Raw genomic sequence first — 13,620 nt, 5'->3', positions numbered from 1 at the left:
AAGTTTCCATTTTGAGATGTAAGTGGTTCAGGACAGTAAACAAAGGCATCAGATTCATTTTCATCTAAACAATCATTTTGTTTGAGTGGGCATAAAATTTTAAGCAATGCTAGTGGCCTTGTTCAATGGATGATAAAGCAGATCTGTCAGTTTACGACCAAATATCTGCAAAACGTATGACATTCCCATCAGCCTCAGTTGTACTTTGTTTTTACATTTGTTTTGCGCTGATTAGCAAATGACGACATGCTAAAATGCTATACTAAGATGGTGGACATGATAAACATTAAACCTAGGGCTGGGCGATACGGCCAAAACTGTTATCACAATATGTTTTTTGTATTGATCGATGTCGATATACAGTATATTTAACAATAATAATGTTGAATTGACAGCTTTAAGAGTATTTTCCTCAGGACAGAACCCAAAACAAACCAGAAGGTTAATTATCGTTTATTAAATACAATTATTTATTGTAGAATTGTCCGAATGAATAGGTGACAAACATTCAACAGAACCAACCAACCAAATGGCTTTCTGTTAAACACTGGATAAATAAAATGATGAACATGTTCAACAAATTGCTTGTTTCAAACGTGTCTCAAACATTTTGGAGGTAGTATACTGAACTGAACATTGATTAAAGAAAATAAAATAAAATAAAAAGGTAAATTTTGAGGATGGTTTTGCTACTGTATTCTTTGAATATTGCACATTATTGAGCTTGCAGGTAGTTGTTCAGTTCAGCTTTAATGCCTCCTGTTCTGTAAGACCTGATGTGGTTCGGACGTGCGACCAGACCACATATTCAATCGTGCTTACAGGCATCATATCTTTATAGATACAGTAGGCTACGTAACTGCGCTGGTTCTGTCTTTATGTCGCTTCGGTTTCTGCTCATATGGGGTAGCTAATGGTTGAAAAAGCAGCAGCACCTGTTGGTTGAACTGAAGTTAGTAGCAGCAGTGGGGCCGGGCTGGTGGCTACTTGAGGGCAGGCTGACGCTAGCATGATAGCGCTAACTCATACTTCAGAGTACTGTTTGGGTCGGTACCTTTTGAGATGATGGAGGAGGTTGGTGGTGTTTCTAGTTCTGCTGAGGACTGGTCGCCGATACATTTTGCACCTAATGGTGGTCTGTCCTTTGTCAGACTTCAGGTAGCCGAACTATTTTCAAATAACCGAAGTGGTATGACCTTTCTTCGGTACAATTTCTTCGTCTTTGTCAGTTTCCTCGGACTCGGTATCGCTTGGGTGAATAGTCTTTTGTCGGCTGGACACACAGGTGGTCACCGTCACCCTGAGTTGTGAGTGGGAGGGGCCGGAAACATGCATCAACCACATGCATCTGTTTCTCTGCGGTGTGATTGGCTGTTGATGCAGCGTTGTCTAGGTAAAGGAAAACTGACTCAAAAATAACGGAAATATCGGAAATAAATGTCATAAATTTATCATCGTTATCATGGAAAATTTTACCATAAAAATGATCGAGATCGTACGGAAGCCCGAAAGTACGGAAGCCCTAAAGGGCCATGCATTCACACATTTTATCTCCTCCGTTTTCCCGTGATAACGAGGTCATTTCATTTGTTTTCTCGAGATCAAGAGTTATTATCTCGAAATAACAACGCCATTTTCCCGAGATAACGGGATAATTTTCTCTAGATCTCGAGATAACGAAACTGTGTTTTCCCGAGATAACGATATAATTCATTCTTGAGAAAACAAAACTATATTATAGTATTTTAAATCATTGCAGGAAACATCATTCAGTTCAGCAATGTCAGAGGAGGAGCATATCGATCACAGTGTCACATATCTTTTCCATCAAGGCTGAAATAGCATTATGCCTGCTGTTACAGATAAAATACACATTAGTGTGCTTAATCTAAAAAGACGGTTAGCAAGGCTTCAGTTAACTGTATATCGGCGGCGCAATTCTAAATGAGCCTGATGTTGTTGTTAACTACATAGCTGACCAGTTACGAGGTCCCGGCGTCTCCATAATCTCAGGCCTATCATATCACAGTCATTATCTCGAGATCTCGAAATAATTATATTGTTATCTCGGGGGGAAAATTTTTTCGTTATCTTGAGATCTCGAGAAAATTATCCTGTTATCTCGGGGAAAGGGCAGTTGTTATTTCAAGATAATAACTCCAGATCTCGAGTAAAATGTATGTTAAATGAAATGAACTCGTTATCATGGGAAAACGGAGGAAATAAAATTTAGGGCCATGCATTCGTACATTTTATTTCCACCGTTTTCCCGTGATAACGAGTTCATTTCATTTGTTTTTCTCGCGATCTCGAGTTATTATCTCGAAATAACAACTGCCGTTTTCCCGAGATAACGGGATCATTTTCACGAGATCTCGAGATAATGAAACTTTGTTTTCCCGAGATAACAAAAAAAACGGCAGTTGTTATTTCGAGATAATAACTCGAGATCTCAAGAAAACAAATGAAATTATCTCCTCCTCCATTGCTTCCGTCAGATCGTTTTCTTGCCCAGCCCTAATTAAACCTGCTTAACAACAGCATATTAACGTTGTCATTGTGAGCATGTTAGCATGTTAACATTAGCATTTATCTTACAGCATTGCTTAAGTACAGGCTCACAAAAATGCTAGCATGACCGTAGGCTTAGCCCCATTTAGAGGCTGGGTAGTTTGTTTTACAGTGAGATTGTGTACATTTTCCTGTGTAAATCCTGTTTTTGCAAGATTCAGTTTCCTTTAATCAAATGAAATTTGCCCAAATGAAATTCAGATGTCAGATAAAAGTGTATATTCAAAGTTTTCAGGAAATGACAGAGGCAATAAATCTCCCGAACTGCAGTTGGCAAGTGATCCTCATAAAACGGTTGCACTCACCAATATTGCAATTTTAGCATATGCAGTTTACTTACATCCAGTTCTAATTTTGATTTTCGTTACATCAACTTTCTACTACAACTTGAGAGACCAAAATGCAGATAGCCTGTAAGAGGTAAAAGTGAGATTACCTGGGAAGAGCTGCTTGGTTGGAGCGCTGATCTGAGCCGTTTTTCCCACTCGGTAAGCAGTGTCGGGTTGGGAACCTCTCCGGACTGAGCAGAAGCCTGTTGTTTTCCGTACTCCTTCAGGAGAGCTCTGGAAGTCTAGAGCCTTCAGTACATCCACTGGCTCAGCTGTGGAGCAGAATGAAGAATTGATTATAGTAGCCAGCAAAATCCCCATAAAAAAAGAAAATTTTAGGTTGTACAGTCAAACAGCTTGGCTCCCATCTGAAAAGACGTTTTTGTGGGTTTTGTATTTTGAATTCATGTTACTATCAAAAGTAGATGTGAAGATGTGTTTAGCTATGAAGACATGACTTTCCTAAACATAAAACAGGTTGTAAATGTGATGTTGTTTGCACTCGTCTCTGAAATCCTAAAGAAAAATGATCTGTCTGCTGAAAACACAGGCAGGAATTAAGTCACTGCTTTAATTAAACTTAACATACAATATAATATAAAAATAATGAATACTTAATACATGTACATATAAATAAATGTGAAACAATTAACATGATGTATGAGAGTATAGAAGAAAGTGCTCTTTATTGGAATGTATTATGAGTGTACATGTTGTAAAAACTGCATTTAATTTTACAGTACACTGTAAGCATATTTCACCAGTTAACAGAAAACCTAATAGAGGCTGGCATTTTGATGATAAGTCAACATTACACCCCCTTGCCTGTGCAGTAACTGTTGGCCAAACCTGTCAGTTTGAGCAGTTGTTCGTTTACGAGCTACCTTGGCAGAGGAGCAGTAAAAATGTTAGGAACCATTCAGCAGACATAATTGGCCCCCTCCTCGCCTCCACTGTTACCCCCACAGCCAAAAGCCGCAGCATCTATGGGGCTGATAAAACTCATTGCTGTTGATCGCTGGGCCTCTGGAATAAGGAGAGCGCAGAGGGGGGCGGCTTTACAAGCTTCTCGACACTACAAGAGTTTTTTCTATCAATGGACTTGGAACTCAGAGTTAAACTGCTGTGCAGTGCATCTGTAAACACTTCCTCGTTTCTTCTATCTTCTGCAATTCTCTGACTCTACCTACATTCCTGAGACTTTTACTCTCTACTCTCAGTGTCTTTCTTTGTATCTGCTTTTCTCTTAAACCACTTCCTTGCCACTCCCCGAGGCCCCTCATCAGTTACAGTGTGATTATTAGGAAGCCTAATAGGGTATGTTTTTAGGGTATGTATAAACAGGAGTGTTGACGCACAGCAATGTGTCATTCCTGATTTAACGCACGACTGCCTGAGGCCGCATTGGCTTCAAAATACATGCAGTAAGAGGAGGCTGATAATTCCAGGTCATTTTGGATGTTTTAATGGATAAAAGTGAATGTAAATATAAAATTGAGAAAAGTAATTGTTTTGACAAATTGGCGCTGCAGCTCTCACAGTAGGTTAGTACCTGTAGCAGTGTCAACTTAAAGGGCAAGTCCACCAATGTGACTCATTAAGTGTGTTTACAGGTTTTGGGGAGTACTACTGCATATGTGAAAAAAGTAGTATAAAGCCTTTTGTGAAGGCTGCATTTAATCTGATAAATTGCCTCCAGTAATGTCACTCAGTAGCACCGTTGCATTGTGGGTAGTGTAGGCAGTAGGCACCAGGTTTTCTTTCTTTGACAAGAAGGAAGGGTACATGAAATTAAAAATGATGATGTCTCTGGTTCTACTGTATTGATTTGCTCGGTCATTTAGGTCAGTTGACATACTGTACATACCAAGTGCTCTCTAGTGGTCAACTATTTTGAATGATCTCAAAACAAGTATCGGTAAGCTAATATCAGCCAATATATCAGCCTTGCCAATTCATCAGTCTACCTCCAGCGTGCAAAGGCAGCCTTTATGTATTTCAGACCTGAAGAGTTTGTGTAACTTTCGCTGAACACCAGCCACTGAGGCCAGAAGTCACAACCACAGGATAATCGAGTAGAGAACAAATATGATGACAGAGGTGACTCATTAATTACACAGCACCTTTTTTGTAAAGGTTGGGAACATTAGCCACCATAAGCTACTGGTCATACCAGATCAAATAAGGCTACAGCAGCAGAACCCTTGAGTTAGAGAAACAAGCAGGGGGCTTTCTCACTGCTTATGAATTCCAGCCCCCCCACGACCATGCAAAGGATAAGCAGTTACGGATAATGGAGGATGGATTTGTGAGAGGAAGAACGGGTCGTGTCTTCTCTCAAAAGTTGCCTAATCTCACTTTTAATAAGCAGTCATGAATAAAACTATGATTTATCACTTCTAATCCATGTTGCTCAGGGTTTTTCTAATTAAAGTTGATGTTTCGATCGCTTATAATGCTGCCATTTACTCAAAAAAAGAAAAAAAAGAAAATAAGGATCAAACACTTTCTCACGATAACTATTGGAACATTTGCTGCCTTGTGGTTTAATGACATTCACCACATGAAATAACATCTCTATACTTTTGTACAGTTAATGCAGCAAAGTAAAAACAAAGACTTTAAGCCGCACATTAATACTACCGATGTATTGGCTTGATGAAAATGTAATATTACAACAAAAAAGGGAATATTAATAGCTACGAGAGGTCCAGTGCAGAAAAAAAGGAATAAAAGTTACATCTCCTTGCCAAACCAAACTCGGTGCAACCCAACTATTAAAATGCTACTTGTTTAACTGTTACCAAAACCACAGCAGAGAAAACCGGCCCAATCGTGTCCAGACATCACATGACTCATTTGCGTCTGTGCGTCTTGCGAGTCAAGAAACAGGATGTGTCCTCTACAAAAGGCCCAGTGATGATAAACAAAGTCTAAATGGTCAGCTGGTGGATAAAGCCTTTAAGGAATGGCAGATAACAGGCTTAATGTGAAATCTCCCTTCCCTGACAAAAAAATAAAATAAAAAAAACTGAGATCCATGTGTTTGATATTGGTTTGAAAACATTGTGGGAAAATGATTTCAAGGGATCAGACAGACAGCTTCCTTGAAATTCACATCACAGGAAATCTCCTCATCTGCCTTATAATACCACATAAAACTGTGCGAAGCGGGAAGAGGATTTTGTGCAGAGATATAGGCACTGAGAATATTATTTAAAGGAATATGATGTGAAGGAAGTGTGTTAAAACCCTTTATCCTGATGAGTGGAAGTATCAATGTTCCTTCTTTTGAGTACTTTTACCAAATATTTCAAATCAATCTATTGTGAAAGCTAAAGTAATTGTATTATAAAAACCTACGGCTGTTTACACTTTCTCCAAGTCATGTGGCACGTGAAGCCAGGAAGTGCTGATTGTGCAGTTCCTATTCGCTTTTAGTGACCGGGGGGGGGGGGGTCTGATGGGTGGAGCTACAAGTCCACATGCTGAACCCATTATGGCACCGGCACCACTCCCTGTACCCCCCTAACTAAAACATACATGAGACTAAAATGAGAAGGCCCCATCCCCGTAGCTACTTCTCCTGTGACCAGAAAAATAACAGCTTGAGTGGTGAATCAAACCCTCTTGATTTGAGCACAAGCTCAGGGATCGTGTCTCGAGTTTTAGCTCGTTTGAGATTGTGCAGATCTGCTCTTTAAGTGATGGAAAGGACTGGAGTTGTTTATGCTGATATGGGTCCAGATCACCTGAGGTTCATGATTTTAAGAGTGTAGACGTCAAGCAAGCAGCAAAAAAAAAAAGATTTCTAATAAATTCAGCCATCCGGTGATCAACCGAGGGAGAGATGGAGTAAAAGATGCTTTATGACTTTCTCGGCACAAAAACAGTTTAACAGACACAGGGTTCGTATTGTGCTTAATACTACCAGACTGACTCCTGACTCGCTCACAGACAGAATAAAATACAAATGTGAGGTACCAAACGCCAAGTTTTAAACCTCACACCAAATGCCTCATAAAAAAGAAAATAGTCTGTGGCTCTTCTGAATATTGTCCCAAGTACAGAGCTACTGGTTTTTGAAAAAAAAAAAAAAAGGGAAAAAAGAAAGCTTGGACTAAAGGTCTCTTTGTGAGTTTCAGAATGCCTTTCTGCGTTACTGCATACCTCAAGGCCTCATATATTCCAGATGTGCTGAATTGGCCAGGAACCCCCACCTCCCCACACCCGCACCCCGACTCTTCAGCCCCTCTCCTTCTACAACCATCGCTTCACAGAAGCCCTGAAAAACAGGCAGTATCCCAAAACCATTAAAAACTTCAAATGAATAGGCATAGCGTCTTGAAAGCGTTTCAGCGCTACATTACTTTGAGACAGCATGCTATACCCTCAACGCATCTTTAAAATAAAAAAGGCTCCCATCCTTTTAAAAAGGAATAAACCATATTCTAATGATAAGGATGAAAACCACAAGAGAGAGAAGACAGCTCTCTTGCGTTGAAGGTACCAGACTAGCCACAGTCTCAGTCGGAGGGGTAATTTGTCAGTCTCTCTGATTTTTAATGACACATCTTCCTGGCTGCTGTCGGGGACTTGATATACTATCTGCCATGTTAACAAGCTACAAACATGACAAAGGAGTGTGATTTCCCCCGAGGCGGTGAGGCATGTAGTGACGGGAGAAACCTGTTAAAATCATTACAGCAATTTCTCCAGCAGACCCTCATGCATTAAAATACCATTTTCAGCTGTATAGGAAAACTTTCCAGCACTCAAAGTCTCATAACTCATCAGAGCCATACAGCTTGATGTTTAAGTTTAGACTTATGATTAACTTTTAAGTCCGTGACATTCTGACTTAATGTCTCTGTGGCCCCGCGGTCGTGCAGCAGCATCTTTTCTGTGTCACTGCCATCTACTGAGAGTTGGCAGCATAGGCAGCAATTAAAGTACATTGGAGAGCCTGTAAATGTTTGCTAGCAGATCGTGCAATTATGGTTAGTTTAAATATCAGTCAGAGTGAAGAAAGATGGCAATGGGCAAGTCGTGCCACTGTGGTATTTGCTTTCATGATCGTTGGATTGTCTCTGCAATTTGCCCTCCACTGAGTGATTTCTGTATGTATCATTGGGCTTGTACAGTCATAATAATGGATGGTGATGGTTCAAACTGGGTGGGACTTAAGACAGGAAATGTCTAGACAGGAAGCAATATATTACACAAATGAGCAGCTATTGTATATTAGCCTTTGATTCAAATGTTAATAAAATCATAAAAATTTCAACTTTTTTAAGTCACTTTATTTCTGTCAGTATTATGAGTCTGATACAATAAGGCAAGCATTTCAAAGGTTGCAAAATATCTGATCTGGTGTCAAGACCACAAATATTTAAAAGCAACATGCCTCCAAACAGACGCACGACTTTTACAGGTTGACCCTGGTTGAAGCTGCAGTACAGTACTGACGTCTCTATGACTTCAGAGACAAAGGAACTATAAAGAAGTGGTTAATGTGACCCACATATGTGCTTTTAAAGCAAAGAAAAATACTCCAGATTTTCTTTTTTCTTTTTTCCATCAACGCCCCTTCTTGGATTTAGAGGGAGCCCAGATAATGTGGAAAGATGGTGATCCTTCAGGCCAGAATATGAATTTCACTTCCATAATTCCACAATGTTGTGCCCAGTGAATTATATAAACTCTCTGAATATTTATAACAAAACCTAGAAGTTGAAAGTTACACTGTGCTCACTGTGTTACAGTAAACTCTGCTGACAGCTGTCAGACTGTGACATGAGTAAAGCAAATGAGGGCTTATTAGTCAGACTAAGGAACATCTTGTGCTAATTTTATGCCTTTTCTGAATTTTATTTAACCATTAGGCTCTTACTTAAGTTTTAACTCAATGTTTTATATGTGGGCTGCTAGTTAGATCACCAAATGTCGTGCGTAAAAGTTGTGCGTAAAACCAAAGTGAGTCTAAAATTAAACCGTGTAAGTTTAAATTAGAGCATTCACCGCTAATAAGCGGCATAATTGCTCACTGGTCATTTTAAGGGCACACCTTTTACCACCCGGGTGTTTGTGCCAACACAGTCAGCCTCTCCTCGCTGACCACACCTGGATGGCAGACTTTGCCTCGAGGAAACTGAGAGAGAGGAGCATCTCCATCGGGTTGTGCCAAGAATAATTTCACATCGAGATGAATCCGACACGAATTTGGACGCGTTGAAACTTTGTAGGCAGCCTATGTAGTTACAGTTTAAGATAAGTTTCAAAGGTAACAATTTTAAAGTCATCAAGAAAACCTGGACACACCGCTGTGATGACACAGTGAAGCCTTTTAAAAGTTAGTGGATGGATGCAGGTGCAGTCATATGATAATTGTTTAACTGGGGTCACTCAACAATAAACTTTAGAATAAATCATCATGAGATAAATTACCTGGAATATAAACACACGCACACACACTAAGTGTCATCATCATATGTTCTGTTGGATAAGGTTTGTACAACTTAATAAGTTTGGCAGAGTGCGTAATGGTGACTTTTCTATGGCCGGGCTCTGGCTACCACCTCAGCCTACTATCGCTATGGGCTGCTCTCCAGCCCACAGGACGCTCTCGAGCTGTCCGGGATGCCCTGGACTTGGCACAGTGACTGCGTCGTCTAGAAACATGCGGCTTCTTACCTGCTCTGACACCGGCAGCTTGTAGAATTACAATTAATGTGACCGCGGCGGTTAGCGATGAATCCCATAGCCACCTTTTCGTTTTCCACCTGGTGGTCCACCTTTGCATCTCCATGGTGAGCGCCCGCGGTTGTACAGAAAACGGGCGACTTTGAAAAAAAAAAATCAAACTCGGTCCCTTCCACAGTCCACAAAAATGTGCTTATACTACAACGCCATGTGTGTGAGTATAAGGATGCCTTTCACAGCCAGACTGGGCCCTTCAGATCCGCTCCCCCTCAAGCCCAGCTCTCAGACTGATGGTAAAGGGCTTTCATGAAAAAAAGCGCAAGGCACTCTGTTCCCCGGGAGTTGCGCACCGTCAGGAGGCTGGACCAACGCCGGAACACTGAACCTGAACCGACTGCGAGATACTGACACTGGAAAATCCTCCGTTCATCAAATCACCAGTCGGGAAAGTTGTCTCGGGACCCGCCCCCTGAGCTTTGGATGAGGTCTGAGCAGCATCAAGCGGAGCATCACTGCACCCCGGTGCAGCCTAATTACAGGGTTCACTGCTGTATCCCTGACGGATACTAGATGCACTCTTAAACACTTTTCTTTTTACTTAAGGTCAGAGATTTAAAGGAATATGACACAACAGATTGCCTGGACTTTCCCATTAAGATGTAAGCTTATGAGAAAGAGCATGGAGCAGCAGGAGTGAAGGCATCACAGCAAATGCAAATGAGGCGGTGGGGTGGAGCTGTTATTTCAGACGTTTCCTGAAAGAATGTGAAAAGAGCTTGAATAGCATCTGCATTGGCCAACGGCTAATATAAAAGCCTCAGTGGCCAAAATTAAATGTTTTCCAGACTTTAGGAGTTTCCTCAAGGAGGCCTTAGACTCTTTTTTTTGGACAGCAGGGCTCCTGAGGCCTGAAATTAATTAATGGTTAAAGATGGCTGGAACAATGAATGGAAGCACAGGTGGTAGCTATAGAGTCCTCCCCTCGATTTGGTTTTCCTCGTGCACCGATGAAAAGATTGCTCTCACACAAACACAAATCACATTTCGGAAAAATTTGTCAGTGTTTACGTGTTTTATCGCAAGACAGAAATTAGAACCACAGGTTTAGCAGATAATACGTATGCTGACGTCACGATTCGGTTAAGCGGCATGCAGATGTGGCGAATTAAAAACCAATAGTTTGGATAATGTAGCTACAATAGGGATTAAGAATACAGATGAATGGATACTTGCCTGGACTCCCTTTCAAGATACGGTCAAACCCTGTTGTGTTTGTAGGCGACGTGTGGCTTTGATTAGTTGTTCGACTCCAGGGTATACACAACTAGTGGTCTGATTTATAAGGGTCATGCAATTTTTAAACATTTATTTAACCGGGGTAATTTGCTGAGCATTTTTATGTTTCAACTCATCTGGTTGCTGTAAAACCACAGTTTTTGTACTCTGCTGGATAAGAAAAATTGTCATGCCAATGGGCACTTTGGCAGCGTGAATTGGGAGTTGAAAGTGTTTTCAGTTTTATAGCCAACAGCTCTCTCTGAAGCTGACACTATCGGAAGTAAAAACTGCATGATGAAGACAATCGTACAATATCAGTGGGTTAAACAAGGGTGTACAGCCACTCTGTCAGCTCTGTGAGGTTGTACCATGGATGTACAATAAGAAACGGATACAGGCTCTGAGGTGACACCCCTTTCGCTTGTGTGAAAGTTGCTCTGTGGCGCATTAAGCCAAAAAAAGTTCGACTCCACTGGGTAAAATTACCAAATTCTTCCACATAGCTTCCGTATTGTGGGGCTGACACACCAGTGTGTACACACCAGAGACTTCTGCTGGCTTTTAAATGGGCCGCTGTAAAATGGTTTAATCATTTCGGTCTTCGAGACTTTCCAAATGTTATCAGACCAAATGTATGAAATTCTGATAGTGAAACATGTCATTTCATAGGGGTTAAGACGCTCCTTGTGGGCCTCTGTGCATCACCTGTTGTTGTAATTACATAGTTTGGCCAGCAAGTCAGTTTGACTTTAAAGCCTGGCACTCTTGGGCCACCCAGTGGTGCCTCATCACACTGACAATGCTAACAAGCTGATCCTCCGAGGAACATGAAAGTCTGCACAAAATCCAATCATTATTGTTGAGATATTGGAGTCTGGACCAAAATGATGGAAATACTGACAGATCATCATTTCCACACTAGAGTGTCACTAAAAATGCAAAACAAGACAAACATACAGGACCAATTGATTGAAATTTGACAGGTAGTGTCCAAAAGTGTGGATAACATCAAAATGTAGTGCTGAATAAAACTGCCAGACATGACAACAGTGTCCTCTATGTTAGCCTGATTGAACGTATCTACAGTATGTCCCAGGATACGTCGAGGGAAAACCCCTTAACTGTGAACAGGTTACATCAGAGGAAGTGAGTGGGCTCCTCTGGCTACTGTAGCCTTTAACAGATTATTCATCTTCGCAAGAACCCCATTTGAAATGTACAGGATATGTCTTTAAACACACAGTGTGAGGAGATGAATCAGGCACTACCTCTGAATGACTTCTCGACTGTTCGCACTATAGATTGTACAACAGAGTCCAGCGAAAAATCACCAGAAAACTTTTTTTTTCTAGAAAAAAGGCATCTCTGAAACTAACTTTGGACACACTTGCTGATAGCTATTTGAATATGGCACCATACTTAAAACTCACAATATCTTTTGTTTAATACAACACGTGCACTTATTTTAAAATACTTTCAGGTTATGTTGTTCATATGATCAGTTTTGTGAGTGCATGGTGACTATGATTGGTTACCAATCTCAAACTAATTTATTTATCATACTCCCCATTAACACCAGCACCACAGTCAATTATTTTTTTGTAGTAAATGTGTGAAACTATAGGTCTTTTAAGCTGTTTACAAGTATCTCTGATCCCCTCTCACCGAAACCATCCTGTTTAACATGAACCAGCTGAAAGAATAATAACACTTGAAATCTTGAAAGTGTGTGTTTAGAGGTCTGTTTGCCTGCGAATACATTTATTTAGAAGTTTTTCTCGTTTGTTTCAGGATGTTGTTTTGGTGGATGAGTTTGGCCACAGGCTCACGGCACATAAACAAGGGACGGATTTAAAACAACTCGCACTTTGAATGAAAGCAGTTTTATATGTAGAGCAGCGTTTATACACGCAAAACTGTTTGACCTGAGAACTTTGCGCTTTCGAAGCTGTGTTGTGTTGTGCATTGTTGCCACTACTGTGCAAGCATTGCATACTGAATCTCTCTTTATAAACGTTATTCTCCTCATCAGTCTCATCTCAGCAGCTTCGGACCACCACATGTGGTTGTCCGAAATTTTTTGTTTCGCTTATCATTGATCATAAGGTAAGTCAGCCCATTTCGACAGAGATTTCACTATTAGCATGCTGCAGCCAGGTGTAGGTTAATTGTCTCCTGTTCAGGTTACGTCCAACCCCTGTGCTAGATGTGATAACACCAGACTAGATAGCCTCACCTGCCGCTATGGGTCAATATTTTAGGTGGGATAAAATGAGCCCTGTGACTAATTTTGTGTTGTTGAGCAGTCTGAACTGTTTACATTATTTCTCTATGACTCCCTGTGATGACCTCGTGCTCACTCAGCAGTAAAAACACTTTCTTGAAAGCAGCCTAGCTGTGCACATTGGTTTTCTGGCAGATGGTTGGCTTTTTTTCTTTGTCATTTTGTTTCAAGTTCTTTGGCAGAAAATGTTAGAACCTCTTGTTCGTGTTGCCTCCAAGGACTGTGGCGCAAAATGTTTGGTTTGACTTGTCGAGCCCTCCTCTGTTGGCAGAAGACATCTGTACAAGTGAAACTAAAGTCTACAGTTTTTCTTTCAAACACGACTCGGACAGCCGACAAGATATGCTTACCAGTCCAGTGGCTCCATATAGATTCTTGTTTCTGGGACAGTCTACAATTTTCAAGAAGACTTGTCTTTAAAAGCTGCCCTCTTTGTAGTTGAAAGCGTATGATTAC

The 13,620-nt window shown here is 40.8% G+C and overlaps 1 protein-coding gene across 1 annotated transcript in view; it reads right to left on the bottom strand.

The window, feature by feature from the left end:
• The window catches only part of col11a1b (collagen, type XI, alpha 1b), a 91,371-nt gene extending 81,379 nt beyond the window's left edge, over window positions 1-9,992 (bottom strand). Inside the window, exons 1-2 of the mRNA XM_084369844.1 lie at window positions 9,594-9,992; window positions 3,008-3,172 (exon numbers count right to left, since the gene is read on the bottom strand). Coding sequence (XP_084225970.1) covers window positions 3,008-3,172; window positions 9,594-9,708 — 280 coding nt within the window. The 5' untranslated portion in view covers window positions 9,709-9,992. The remainder of the gene's footprint in view (window positions 1-3,007; window positions 3,173-9,593) is intronic.
• Between the last annotated feature and the right edge of the window lie 3,628 nt (window positions 9,993-13,620).

Source organism: Pagrus pagrus, assembly GCF_965226575.1.
Source record: "Pagrus pagrus genome assembly, chromosome: 12".
NCBI lineage: Eukaryota > Metazoa > Chordata > Actinopteri > Spariformes > Sparidae > Pagrus > Pagrus pagrus.
This window is presented reverse-complemented; position numbering and strand designations above follow the sequence as displayed.